Source organism: Nerophis ophidion, linkage group LG06 (genome assembly GCF_033978795.1).
Source record: "Nerophis ophidion isolate RoL-2023_Sa linkage group LG06, RoL_Noph_v1.0, whole genome shotgun sequence".
Taxonomy (NCBI): domain Eukaryota; kingdom Metazoa; phylum Chordata; class Actinopteri; order Syngnathiformes; family Syngnathidae; genus Nerophis; species Nerophis ophidion.
In genome coordinates, this window is record NC_084616.1 from 1,634,083 (window position 1) to 1,649,372 (window position 15,290).

The following is a 15,290-nucleotide window of genomic DNA, read 5'->3' on the forward strand; positions in this document are numbered from 1 at the left end:
ACTTTATGTATAGTAAGTAGAATTTGTATTTGTGTCCTTTGAAGTCACAAAGAGGGTACACACACTCTTAACATCGTCAACATAGCAGCTGCAGTCTAGAAACAGGATGTTGACATAATGACATCACCCGGGTTGAAATAGGTGTGGAGAAGAAAAGAGCTTTCACTCACCGAGAGCTCCGTGAAGGTTCTGAAACAACCTGCATTTGCTGTCCAGTGTGATATTTAGGGATTTCTGAAACATAGCAATGGAGGTTTTATTCACAAATGAACAATGTTTTAAATAACGCCGTTATATAATAGTCTAATTCATTACTTTATGTACATTACCAGGCCGTTACCGAGACATTTGATGCAACATAGCACGCTACTATTTATGTGGATGGATGTCAACTAGACAGTGTCAGAAGCACAGCAAGTTCAATGCTGGAAATATATTTTCAATAAGACAGTAACAACACACTAAAATGTCAAATAGGAGGCAACATCACACAGCAAACAACACACAGCAAGTCAGTACATGTGCATGTACACACTACTACTTCGAGGGAATAATGAACAACAATACTAGGTTTGTGGACAAGGAGACTACAGCCGTGGAAGCACAGTACATCTCATTATTAGCGTTTACACGATCCAGTGAAAAGATTCTCTAGAGCTGCTGTAACTTCCCGCAAACTGAGGGAAAATCTGTTAACAAACACATCTGAGCTAATGCTGCTCGATCTGGGCGCTGACGTCGCACGTCACTTAGCAACAGGCACCGCCTTTTAAAGGCACATTCGCACACTCTGGTCTCATGAAACATCTCAACTGCATAAGCCAGATATTTGAAGGTTTTTTTGTAAGTAACTCTATAAATACTTACACTATCACTACATTTATGAAAGAGTAACTAATTCAATTACTTTTTTGGCAACTATAATTCATTAATTGTGAAAAAACAACACAAATACAAATGAATACGTCTTGATTTGATAAAAGACAACAACAAGGAGCGTCTCATACAGAAGTGTAAAAATGTGCCTCACCCTTTTATCTGGATTGATATAAATCTTGGTGAAAAAGAGCTGATCGCTGTCATTGTCTGCTCCCGCCCAGTCAGCAAGCATTTCCTTGATGTTGGGAAGGTAGCCAATGAAGCCTGAGGAAAGCAAGTAAACGAGCATAAACAGGAGCTCTGGCACCCTGCTGTGTGCCACGGCGCTTTTACAAAAAGCCTTCATTATAACTCCCGACTTGGCTTTTTATGGCCTCTGCCATGTGCTTACTTTGTGTAAAACTTCTGGCTGTAGAAAGGTCGGCTGGCTCTCCTGCTGCGACTACACCGCGCTGCATTTACAGTCACTACATCTTCTAACCTTCTCCTGGAACAAAGTCGTCTTAGCTCACACTCAAATCCCAAATAATCCATCGAATGTCACAGAATCATTAAGCCCACTGATTGATGAATGCACCTGTATTAAGTTCAGATATCTTCTAATAGTCATTGTAAGGAGGACAATGGATATGTAAAAGTATGTGATGGTAATGCCCATCACATGAGCCGATCCCCTCTGGCTGACATTTATTTGAGGTACATGGACGGACAGAAGCAGCTAGCAGCTAACTGTGTATGTTCATACGCAGTGTGGAGCCGCCTCCCTAAGTTGATCATCTTCACCCCAATTGTGGCAAATAGACTGCACACACAAAAGTGTAAACGTGAGGTAACATAGCAGAAATGATCCGGAACAGGCCCAAAATCTAATCAGTTGGTCCTTATCTTAGGGCTGGGCGATGAAACGATATCATTAGATGTGTAACTGATATCAATAAAATATCCATCCATTTACTACCGCTTATTCCCTTTGGGGTCGCGGGGGGCGCTGGTGCCTATCTCAGCTACAATCGGGCGGAAGGCGAGGTAATCAATAAAATATGACTTTGATAAAACTTTTGATAGCTGAAAACGGTATTACGTTATAAGTGTGTATCGGTTGATATCCATAATTATTGACATTTTTTATGACGTATCGAAAATAAGAAGCAGGAAAAAATATACTGAATGTAAACGTTTTTAAATTGGAAATGTAACCTTGCTCTGATTATAATCCCTCAAGGCAGAAAGGAAAGGAAATGTCAACACAAGCATGGAAAACAACGTCAACAAAATAGTAAAATCACATTGAAAACTTATCAATAATCTCTTAAAATGAAGGAATATGTAAGAAATGCTTCATAAAGTGTAAGAAAATATTGTGGAAATGTAAACATAGAGAAAGCTGAGAAGAAGAATTATCTGCAGGTTGAGTGCTCTAAAGCAGGGGCGCTCACACTTTTTCTGCAGGTGAGCTACTTTTCAATTGACCAAGTCGAGGAGATCTACCTCATTCCTATTTATAATTTATATTTATTTATTTATGAAAAAGACATTTTTGTTAACAAGTTAATGGTGTTTAATGATAATACAAGCATGTTTAACACACATAAATTCCTTTCTTTCATGAAGACAAGAATATAAGTTGGTGTATTACCTGATTCTGATGACTTGCATTGATTGGAATTAGACAGTGGTGCTGATAACGTCCACATTTTCAAATGGAGGAAAAAAAAAGTCCTCCTTTCTGTCCAATACCACATGAAAGTGGTTGGATTTGGCATCTCATTTGTCCAACTTGCATACTCCTTTTTAAACACTTTGTTATGAGAGTAGCATATGTGTGTGGCCCTTTAATGTCTGGCAGCAGGTGAGTGACGTCAGTGAGTGTGCGGGTGGGCAAGCAAGTGAGTGTGCGGTCGCTGAGGGCGGGGGAGAAATACATTGGCATCAAACTCCGTAGCTTGCTAGCTTTCTGAGACTCTTATTTTGTTAGCACAGGCAGGATGAAACAGGTCTTTTATGGTGAAGACAGGAACTGTGCAGTCGCTCTTTAGAGTTTTGACAGTAGGTACGGAGTCTCTAGAAATAAAATGTGTTTCTCTGCGTCCGCCCTGTTAGTGATTTTTGTCTTAAATATGAGCTGGCAGCAGCCAGCGTCATCTCACAAGATCCTCGGGTGGCGAGAATGTCAAACAACTGACGAAAGTGAAGTCTTGGTATGATTGATGATTGCTCATTTTTATGTACATTTTTTAATGCCTGGCTTGAGATCGACTGACACACCCTCCGAGATCGAGCAGTCGATCGCGATCGACGTAATGGGCACCCCTGCTCTAAAGGGTGGGCAGTGTGGTATCAGCGGCCTTGCATCATTTACAGACCACATTGGTCCGTTTTTGCAAACCAAACGTGATAGTTGATACTGTTACCTGGTTGGTTGTTAACATGTCCCTCCCACTGATCACCGATCACTTCCTGTGTTGCTTGGTGACCAGAGGGCAAGTGACTTTGTTCATGCAACCAACCTTGCTTCCATACTTCACCTTTCCTCCGACCAAAAATAAAATAATCGAACATTTTAACGAACACATTTTTCAATGACATCGATTAAGTGTATACGGTGATATATAGTGATATCCAGCCTAGTTACTGTGTACTATTGAGGTGTTTTGCTCAAAGAAGTGTATGTAATCAAGGATAATAAGAAACTGCACTATCTAAAAATGACAGGTAATACATGTGATATCAGTATCTCACCCATGGATGATCGCTATCGTCAACATGTAATAATAAACATTCCTTACTTGAAAGTGACAGAATAGAAATTGAAGAACTAAGATGATACCTCCGGCACCGAGGAACCTGTTCCCCTCGCGGACATGTGGATGTTTATCCTCCAAGTGTCTGTCGGGCCAGATCAAGCTCTCAGAGGAGAACACCACCTTGTGTTGGGTCTGCACAAACTTCTTTAGCACTTCTCGGGGACTGGAGGCCAAAATCACATCATAGCTGTGGAAACACAAGAAGGAAAATGTTGCTGCAGTCCAACACCGCAGGGGTCAGCAACACATCCAAACAAGGCCTCGGCTCCTGAAGCATACACTCATTAACTCTTAAAGGGGCGTGGCTTGTTCTTTTTCTGCCTTTTTTCGTGACAGGGGACAAACCTCAAGGTGCTAAGGGGAGGGGAAAACGTTGGTGTGTTTTTTTTAGGAATGTTGAAATGTTACATCAAAATGACTTGTATGATGACATGCTTGCTCACTCCACAAGTCAAAAGAAAAGGGAGTTAATAATAATGGCAGTGCTCCTCTTGTGAGCTGATGAATCACAGCCCGGTGGCGTCAGGCCGGCAGAGGCTAGCCAACTCGCCCGGGCAGGCGAGGCTCGCTGGGAGACAGCGAGGTAAGAGTCAGGAGGACATTTTGGCCGTCCGCCAACGCTGCAGCCTGAGTCCTTACAGGGGAACTGCACTTTTTGAGGGATATTGCCTGTTCTTCTTTCATTGTGCCCATTGGGCTGACTTTTTTTTTGGGCCCTGATGTGGGATCGGAGCCGAGGATGTCATTGTGGCTTGTGCAGCCCTTTGAGATATGTGTGATTAAGGGCTATATATAAGTCAACTTGGATTGTTTCACAATCCTTATGCAAGACAAGAACACATACGTTTTTCTTTTTTTATCCGTTTTAACTCGAAAATAAAAACTAGCCCAAGTCAGTCAACAATAGAGAACATGGGAGTCGCTCTATTCCGCCTATAAAGCACTCGAAAAAAAACTGTACAAAAAACATGTTTTATATACGTAATGTAGTAACAATCATATCATGTAATATATACATGTTGTAAGTATATATGTCATGTAGTAACATTCATAATAACATGTCATATATACATGATGTAAGTATATATGTAGTATCTAGTAACATTCATAATAACATGTAATATATACATGATGTAAGTATATATGTCATGTAGTAACATTCATAATAACATGTAATATATACATGATGTAAGTATATATGTCATGTAGTAACATTCATAATAACATGTAATATATACATGATGTAAGTATATATGTAGTATCTACTAACATTCATAATAACATGTAATATATACATGTTGTAAGTATATATGTCATGTAGTAACATTCATAATAACATGTAATATATACATGTTGTAAGTATATATGTAGTATCTAGTAACATTCATAATAACATGTAATATATACATGATGTAAGTATATATGTCATGTAGTAACATTCATAATAACATGAAATATATACATGATGTAAGTATATATGTAGTATCTAGTAACATTCATAATAACATGTAATATATACATGTTGTAAGTATATATGTCATGTAGTAACATTCATAACAACATGTAATATATACATGATGTAAGTATATATGTAGTATCTAGTAACATTCATAATAACATGAAATATATACATGATGTAAGTATATATGTCATGTAGTAACATTCATAATAACATGTAATATATACATGATGTAAGTATATATGTCATGTAGTAACATTCATAATAACATGTAATATATACATGATGTAAGTATATATGTAGTATCTAGTAACATTCATAATAACATGTAATATATACATGATGTAAGTATATATGTCATGTAGTAACATTCATAATAACATGTAATATATACATGATGTAAGTATATATGTCATGTAGTATCATTCATAATAACATGTAATATATACATGATGTAAGTATATATGTAGTATCTAGTAACATTCATAATAACATATAATATATACATGATGTAAGTATATATGTCATGTAGTAACATTCATAATAACATGTAATATATACATGATGTAAGTATATATGTCATGTAGTAACATTCATAATAACATATAATATATACATGATGTAAGTATATATGTAGTATCTAGTAACATTCATAATAACATATAATATATACATGATGTAAGTATATATGTCATGTAGTAACATTCATAATAACATGTAATATATACATGATGTAAGTATATATGTCATGTAGTAACATTCATAATAACATGTAATATATACATGATGTAAGTATATATGTCATGTAGTAACATTCATAATAACATGTAATATATACATGATGTAAGTATATATGTAGTATCTAGTAACATTCATAATAACATGTAATATTTACTTATTTTGCTTATCTTAAGCGTATGTGTTCATTTCAAAGACGCATCAAAACATTTGCTTTTCCCTTTAACAACCAGACTACTAATCATGGCGGACTTCATGAGAGACAACAAAGACGTCTTTGGGACAAATGATAACCAGAAACTAACATTTTCGATTTGGTGCTAGTGGGGTGTATAACGTAGCCCGGAAGAGCGGGAATCATGGGATTCTGGGTATTTGTTCTTTTGTGTTTATGTTTTGTTACAGTGCCGACGTTCTCCCAAAATGTGTTTGTCATTCTTGTTTGGTGTGGGTTCAAAGTGTGGCGCATATTAGTAAAAGTGTTAAAGTTGTTTATATCACAACCCTCAGTGTAACCTGTATGGCTGTTGAACAAGTATGCCTTGCAATGGTTTGCGTGTGACAGCAGAAGCCTCGTACAACATGTGACTGTCCCGGCAAGCTGATTGGACGTGTTGTAGAGGGCGACAAAGGCAGCGCCTTCATTGGTTGCCCTTATTATTGTAAATCGAGGGAATTTTGCAAACTTTCGTGAGAATGTTTGATCTGACATTCGGTAGTCTCTCGGAATATTCGGGAGGGTTGGCAAGTGTGATGCTGTCAAGCGCCATTCATAAAAAATTTGCAGGACTATCATTACATTTTCATATTAAGGTGCGGGCCGCGTGTCTGAGACCCCCAGTTTATACATAGCACAAAGTAAAAATAAAAAAACTGTATGCAGTGTTATTTCATTTTAAATTTCAAAAAAGTTTGGGTGGCTCCCATTGTTTTCTTTATTTTGTGAAACGGGTCAAACTGGCTCTTTGAGTGGTTAAGGTTGCCGACCCCTGATCTAGAATTGACTTTCACCAACTCAGAGGTGATGCAGCAGCTCAAAATGTCAATATAACAGCATTAGCTAGTTAGCTCTCTGTGATCACGGCACCACTAAAAGTAGTTTGTCTGCGTTAGAGCTTATAATAACAATCTGCTCAACATTCAGGTCACAACATGTAAACCGAGTATTGTTGGCACTTTTTGGAGCTTTCTTAAAGGGTTTTATGGCCCGACTACTGTACTCCCATCAGCTGAATTGTTAGCCACCTTCTTCTTGCCGTGTTTTATGACTTAGAATGCATTAAAGGAAAAAACTTATATGTTCTTGTCTTACGTAAGGATGGTGAATAGTAGGCAAAATGTAAAAAAGTGCACTTCCCCTTTAAGCAAAATGGCAGCATTTGTTTGTAAAGCAGCTAGTCAAGTATGACACAAGAATGGCAGGAATGATGTTGGCAAGACATGTTACCTGTCAATAAAAAGAATTATCTTATCTTCATCCTTCATTTCCTCCGTGGCTTCTTTCAGAAGCCTCACTTTCTGACCTCCGCCGGGGGCGGACAAATAGTCGCCACCTTTCCATTTCTGAGCGCGACCAAGGACCTGCAAACACAGCACAAAGCAGGAAGTCCAACCTTGGGCCACGTTTCAAAAGGAACAATATTTCCAGGTAAATAAAATCTCTGTCAACATGCACTTATTTGTCTGCAGGAGCCCAGAAGCATATTTTCTTTACACAAGCATGTTTTCACACATCCGCCAAACAATGTGATGTAAAAAGAAGAACAATACAGATGTTTGCTTTCCTACCTTGACAGTGTAATTAAAATGTTTGGCTGATCTCAGGAAACGCCTGAAGCCGTCAGTTTCCTTGGTTGCAATTGTCACAACCAACAGCTTGTCTGCGAGGACAGCAATTTGTCAGCACATTTTAAATTGATCCACACACTTTTATTCAATAGGCTAATTAGAATTAATATCCATCCATCCATCCATTTCCTACCGCTTATTCCCTTTCGGGGTAGAATTAATATCGTGATTGGTAATAAATCACAAAACCTGCTTAGGACCTTCTAAACATGTTGTGACTATCATGTAGACAGGAAATAACACCTGTTATTAAGTCCCCTTTGCCCTCCTTTTTTAACCTAATAAAGTATGAAGGAAGGCAAGATTGTTTCATAAAAATCTTTGCAATGCTTCCACAGTTTGAGGTCAAATGTTTTGGTGACTTAAGCAGGTGTGAAATACACAAAGACAGGTACCAACAGGTAAGAAAAGTTTTGCATAATAGGTCCCCTTTAAATGTGTTATTTTGCTCCTAAAACACTTTCTATGGTTTTGTTTTAGCACAAAAACCTGAAAGTTGAAAAGTATAAAAATTGTTTCACATTTTAAAATAGTTGAAAAGAATGTAATTAGGGGGCTCAAGATACAAAACACAATCTGCTTCAGCTCACAATTTAGCCACGGGTGGCCCTGGCTAACACAAAAATAACAACAAAGGGTGCACAAAAAATGGATTACCATCTGAATCTTGATTCTAAATGGGTTCATCATTTTGAAAAATCTCTTTTTTCAAAATGATGAGGGTTTTAGGTCTTCATTATGTAACCAGAAGGAACTGTTCTAACCTGTAAGCTGTCTTGAAAACCTGTTATTGTAGTTGGTGTACCAAACAATACATTGTTTTGAATCAAGAATCGTCTCCCCGGGAATGGGATTCAATGGTTAGGGAGCCCAAAGATCCACAGCCCACGTAATAACACAACAACACCTGTAATTAGCCTTAATAACATCTTTAAAACATATACAGACATCCACGTACAGTCTTTTATTTGTTGCGGTATTTGGCTCTCCATGAATAAAATGTATGGACACGCCTGATCTACATTCTAGAACAGTCATTCTCAAACTGTGGTACTCGGGCTCTATCTAGTGTGTGTTGTTGTTTTTTTACATTCAAACACACTGTTACTGTTCAATGTAATGTATGTAATGTTACAGCGGCCGAAATTTTTTTTAAGATACTACCTGCCTTGTTTTTAATGAATACTTAGGCCTAATGTGTTGTAATGTGGGTCATCATGGTGGTACTTAATGAATACTTAGGTCTACTACACTACTGTATTTAATGTTGTCATTATGTTGGTACTTAATGAATACTTAGGTCTACTACACTACTGTATTTAATGTTGTCATTATGGTGGTACTTGATGAATACTTAGGTCTACTACACTACTGTATTTAATGTTGTCATTATGGTGGTACTTAATGAATACTTAGGTCTACTAAACTACTGTATTTAATGTTGTCATTATGGTGGTACTTAATGAATACTTAGGTCTACTACACTACTGTATTTTAATGTTGTCATGATGGTGGTACTTAATAAATACTTAGGTCTACTACACTACTGTATTTTATAGTCATCATGGTGGTACTTAATGAATACTTAGGTCTACTACACTACTGTATTTTATAGTCATCATGGTGGTACTTAATGAATACTTAGGTCTACTACACTACTGTATTTAATGTTGTCATTATGGTGGTACTTAATGAATACTTAGGTCTACTACACTACTGTATTTAATGTTGTCATGATGGTGGTGCTTAATAAATACTTAGGTCTACTACACTACTGTATTTAATGTTGTCATTATGGTGGTACTTAATGAATACTTAGGTATACTATGCTAATGTGTTATAATGTGTGTAAATATGGTGGTACTTAATGAATACTTAGGTCTACTACACTACTGTATTATAATGTTGTCATTATGCTGGTGCTTAATGAATATTTTAGGTGTACTATGCTATAGTGTTGTAATGTGTGTCATTATGCTGGTACTTAATGAATACTTAGGTGTACTATGCTATAGTGTTGTAATGTGTGTCATTATGCTGGTACTTAATGAATACTTAGGTGTACTATGCTATAGTGTTGTAATGTGTGTCATTATGGTGGTACTTAATGAATACTTAGGTGTACTATGCTATAGTGTTGTAATGTGTGTCATTATGGTGGTACTTAATGAATACTTAGGTGTACTATGCTATAGTGTTGTAATGTGTGTCATTATGGTGCTACTGTTGTAAGCACAATACCAATGTTTATGGGATTCATGACTATACAGTGTACATCCACGACTAAACTACTACCACAACTTGGTTTACTATTTATAAAATATAATAATGTAGGATGAGTTCCAGGCAACCCTACATTATTATATTTTATAAATAGTAAACCAAGTTGTGGTAGTAGTTTAGTCAGTAGTTTAGTCGTGGGTGTACACTGTATAGTCATGAATCCAATAAACATTTGATTTGATTTGACATTAAATTTTCAGAATGCGGTTGCGCATTTTGCAAATTGTGCCCATTGGTATTGTGCTTACAACACAACTTAATGAATAGTTAGGTCTACTACACTACTGTATTATAATGTTGTCATTATGCTGGTGCTTGATGAATACTTAGGTGTACTATGCTATGGTGTTGTAATGTGGGTCATTAAGGTGCTACTAGGAGAGCCAAGTGTTGGTACTTAGTGGGGGGAAATAGTTCTGGAACATTCTGCAGGCTCAATGGCAGCCACACATAGAGACAACACAATACATGTCCCTGCCTGGCTGTAAATGTCCGTTGGAAGTCAAAAAACACTTTACTATGAAACATTTGAATCCAAGAGAGAAAGTGTGGAGGAGTTTTAGTTTTGTTGTCCACGTCACCGAACTTCTCTCTTTCACGTGGGGGCAACAAATGTTTATTCGCTCATTTCCTCTCAACTCCTTGCGACAAACACAGCAACGCAACATTAACCAAACAACAAGCATCTCGAGGAAGGAGCTAAAAGTGTTCCATGTTGTCTTGAAACTATCTCATGTCTCATCACCACTTCTCTGTCATTATGTGTGACGCCATAACTAACTAGAACTAACTAGAACTCACTAACTCACCTTACCTTCGTTCAGGTGCTGCTCGTCACAGTAGTTCGGTGAAAGGAGTGTGCAGAGAAGGAGGACGGGCAGTAACAGCAGGCAAACTTTCATCTCGGCAACTTTGGAAAAATATCCGTGAAATAATGGATGGAGTGTGGAATGCTGATACTTTCCCCGCAGACTGGACTGTGCATGGGAAGCCCGAGTTCCCTTGAACGCAACTCTCTCTCTCTCTCTCTCTCTCTCTCTCTCTCTCTCTCTGCCCCCCCCCCACCCTCTCTCTCTCTCTCTCTCTCTCTCTCTCTGCCCCCCCACCCTCTCTCTCTCAATTGCTTTTAAATATTTGCGAACAAACAGAAAGTGCAAACAACAATCCTGAGACTGAAAATCCTGACAACGACGGAGATTCCACGCAGACGCGCGACGAACAAGCAGTGATTTAGTCTGCGTGGTTAAATCTGGGGTGTAAAAAAGATCCACAGCTGTTCTGTGAACGTGAGATCCGACACGCATTGGCGGTGGATGGATCGAGACAAATGTCGATAAGACCGATACCAGCGGGCGTATCCGTATCGAAATGGTATCAGTATGGTGTTGGTTTTGAAAATGTAAAATATCAACAATGGTCCCCCTATGCTTTCATTTTTCAGTGTGCGGCCCTCAGTGTTTCAGGGTTAGGACAGCCTGGCTTTATTTGTTGTGTTGAGAGATCCACCAGGGTGTCCAAACTTTTTTCACTGAGGGCCACACACGGAAAAATTAAAACATGCGTGGCCGTTTTGATACTTTTTCTTTTCAAACCAGAAAAAAATATATGGATTCTTTTTTTTTTTTTTTTTTTACCTTTTGGACTCCCAGGGACTATAATCGAGGGTCTCCATCATTAACATGTTAAAAATAAGTCAAATTATTATTTAATTTTTTTTTGTAACGCTTACAGTAAATATATCAACTTCAGGTTGATATAAAGTAAAGAAAATAAATAAAAAAAAGGTTTTATGCCTTTTCAGTCAAAGACAACTTTGTTTTTTATAGTAAAACTGAAATATGCAGATTTCATTGCCCAAAACATTCAGAGAGCAATGTTTGATCTGATTTAATTGGAGCCCTAAAAAGATTATTAATGCAGGACACCATTGATTTAAATGTGTTATTATTTCTGAGTAATCACAGTGAAAAAATAAATAAAATCCCACTAAATATCTTTGCGATCCAAAAGGTCCCCCACTCATAAAGTGATACATTTTTATTAATATTTGTTTTACTTTCAAAACTTAAGTTGCCGGATCAACTTCAGGTATATCTGTCGATTTTACGTTTGAACTATAATTTTGTTTGTTTTATGGTCTTTTGTCAAAGAAAACACTTTTTATATGGCAACTACACAATATATGCACATCATATTTTCCACATAAAACATTATAAGGTGAAATATTTGTAGTAATTGGAGCCTTGAATAGGTCAATAATTCAATATAATTTTATTTTTTTTACTTTGTTTTTTTTAGCATTGGCAATAAGAGCAAAATAAAGAAAAACAAACAGCCTGCATGACAGCTTAGATAGATAGATAGATAGATAGATAGATAGATAGATAGATAGATAGATAGATAGATAGATAGATAGATAGATAGATAGATAGATAGATAGATAGATAGATGGATAGATAGATAGATAGATAGATAGATAGATAGATAGATAGATAGATAGATAGATAGATAGATAGTACTTTATTATTTGTGTCAACATTGCAACTTTTCCCCGTTAGATTTCACCTCATTCTACTTTTTTTTTGGTGTTTTTTTAATTCATTTTTGCAGTAGCATTTCCAGAATGTGTAGCGGCCACTAAACATTTAGCTACGGGCCGCAAATGGCCCTTGGGCCGCACTTTGGACATCCCTGGCATACACCCAATAATTCCTAGCTGAGCAGATATGTCAAATAAAATGCTTGTCCTTTTTTCCTTCTTGAAAATAACTAGGTTTGAGTCCATTCCTGAGATAGCAGAGCTCTGGCAGGCCTGACAAAGTGCTGCTGAGTGGAGACAGCAATCATCACCAAAGGAGGTTTGTCTTCCTGATGGGGCGGAAATATGTTGAATGTCAGTGGAAGTCTATATCATCTATTTCACAGACAACGGTGGATTGGTAAAAACAGCCTAATAAAATCATGAAAACTTACATAAGTGTATCTGAAGTTGATCAGGAGACTTGAAAGTGGGGTAAAAGACTTTGTTTGAACACTTATGAGTGAAACCCTTTTGGATCCCCAGGAATTATAGTGTTGTGTTTTTTTGTTGCTTTTTTTTAGACAGAATTTCTCAAAATCTAATAATGATAGAAAACAAAGATGCTAAACTGACAGTTGACAGGTAGAAAACAAAGATGCTAAACTGACAGTTGACAGGTAGAAAACAAAGATGCTAAACTGACAGTTGACAGGTAGAAAACAAAGATGCTAAACTGACAGTTGACAGGTAGAAAACAAAGATGCTAAACTGACAGTTGACAGGTAGAAAACAAAGATGCTAAACTGACAGTTGACAGGTAGAAAACAAAGATGCTAAACTGACAGTTGACAGATAGAAAACAAAGATGCTAAAGTGACAGTTGACAGGTAGAAAACAAAGATGCCAAACTGACAGTTGACAGGTAGAAAACAAAGATGCTAAAGTGACAGTTGACAGGTAGAAAACAAAGATGCTAAAGTGACAGTTGACAGGTAGAAAACAAAGATGCTAAAGTGACAGTTGACAGGTAGAAAACAAAGATGCCAAACTGACAGTTGACAGGTAGAAAACAAAGATGCCAAACTGACAGTTGACAGGTAGAAAACAAAGATGCTAAAGTGACAGTTGACAGGTAGAAAACAAAGATGCTAAAGTGACAGTTGACAGGTAGAAAACAAAGATGCTAAAGTGACAGTTGACAGGTAGAAAACAAAGATGCTAAACTGACAGTTGACAGGTAGAAAACAAAGATGCTAAAGTGACAGTTGACAGGTAAAAAACAAAGATGCTAAAGTGACAGTTGACAGGTAGAAAACAAAGATGCTAAAGTGACAGTTGACAGGTAGAAAACAAAGATGCTAAAGTGACAGTTGACAGGTAGAAAACAAAGATGCTAAAGTGACAGTTGACAGGTAGAAAACAAAGATGCTAAAGTGACAGTTGACAGGTAGAAAACAAAGATGCTAAAGTGACAGTTGACAAGTAGAAAACAAAGATGCTAAAGTGACAGTTGACAGGTAGAAAACAAAGATGCTAAAGTGACAGTTGACAGGTAGAAAACAAAGATGCTAAACTGACAGTTGACAGGTAGAAAACAAAGATGCTAAAGTGACAGTTGACAGGTAAAAAACAAAGATGCTAAAGTGACAGTTGACAGGTAGAAAACAAAGATGCTAAAGTGACAGTTGACAGGTAGAAAACAAAGATGCTAAAGTGACAGTTGACAGGTAGAAAACAAAGATGCTAAAGTGACAGTTGACAGGTAGAAAACAAAGATGCTAAAGTGACAGTTGACAGGTAGAAAACAAAGATGCTAAAGTGACAGTTGACAGGTAGAAAACAAAGATGCTAAACTGACAGTTGACAGGTAGAAAACAAAGATGCTAAAGTGACAGTTGACAGGTAGAAAACAAAGATGCTAAAGTGACAGTTGACAGGTAGAAAACAAAGATGCTAAAGTGACAGTTGACAGGTAGAAAACAAAGATGCTAAACTGACAGTTGACAGGTAGAAAACAAAGATGCTAAAGTGACAGTTGACAGGTAGAAAACAAAGATGCTAAAGTGACAGTTGACAGGTAGAAAACAAAGATGCTAAAGTGACAGTTGACAGGTAGAAAACAAAGATGCTAAAGTGACAGTTGACAGGTAGAAAACAAAGATGCTAAAGTGACAGTTGACAGGTAGAAAACCAAGATGGTGTTCAGAGTTTTCTTGCTCAAATGAGCGGACTGTTGAAAACATGAATCTGGACATTAACATTAACGTACAATAAGTTGTATTTTGTGAAAAGAATATTAGCACAGAGTTGAAATCCTAGCCGCTAACAAACAAGAGTAAGACCATAATAGAATTGCTGGTCAATACAATTAATTACAATTAAAAATGTCATACTTGAATAATATAAAGTTGAAATAAATGATGAAGCTAAAGATTGTAAAAGCCAACAGGGGATAAGTTATAATAATAATAATAACTAAGATTTATATTGCGCTTTTCTATACATTCAAAGCGCTCACAGAGAAGTGGGAAGCCATCATTCATTCACACATTGGTGGTGGTAAGCTACATCTGTAGCCACAGCTGCCCTGGGGTAGACTGACGGAAGCGTGGCTGCCAGTTTGCACCTACGGCCCCTCCGACCACCAACATTCATTCATTCATCATTCATTCACCAGTGTGAGCGGCCCCGGGGGCAAAGGGTGAAGTGTCCTGCCCAAGGACACAACGGCAGCGACTTGGATTTCAAAAGGTGGGAA

The 15,290-nt window shown here is 37.3% G+C and overlaps 1 protein-coding gene across 5 annotated transcripts in view; it reads right to left on the reverse strand.

Moving 5' to 3' along the window:
• The window catches only part of plod1a (procollagen-lysine, 2-oxoglutarate 5-dioxygenase 1a), a 57,292-nt gene extending 46,220 nt beyond the window's left edge, over window positions 1-11,072 (reverse strand). For 3 of the 5 annotated variants that reach the window (XM_061902397.1, XM_061902395.1, XM_061902396.1), the window contains exons 1-6: window positions 10,826-11,071; window positions 7,669-7,760; window positions 7,328-7,461; window positions 3,707-3,870; window positions 1,031-1,143; window positions 171-234 (exon numbers count right to left, since the gene is read on the reverse strand). In XM_061902397.1, coding sequence (XP_061758381.1) covers window positions 171-234; window positions 1,031-1,143; window positions 3,707-3,870; window positions 7,328-7,461; window positions 7,669-7,760; window positions 10,826-10,913 — 655 coding nt within the window. In that variant the 5' untranslated portion in view covers window positions 10,914-11,071. Of the gene's footprint in view, window positions 1-170; window positions 235-1,030; window positions 1,144-3,706; window positions 3,871-7,327; window positions 7,462-7,668; window positions 7,761-10,825 lie in introns of all 5 variants that reach the window. The other 2 variants (XM_061902393.1, XM_061902392.1) reach the window with 1 other exon arrangement.
• Window positions 11,073-15,290: the final 4,218 nt, after the last annotated feature.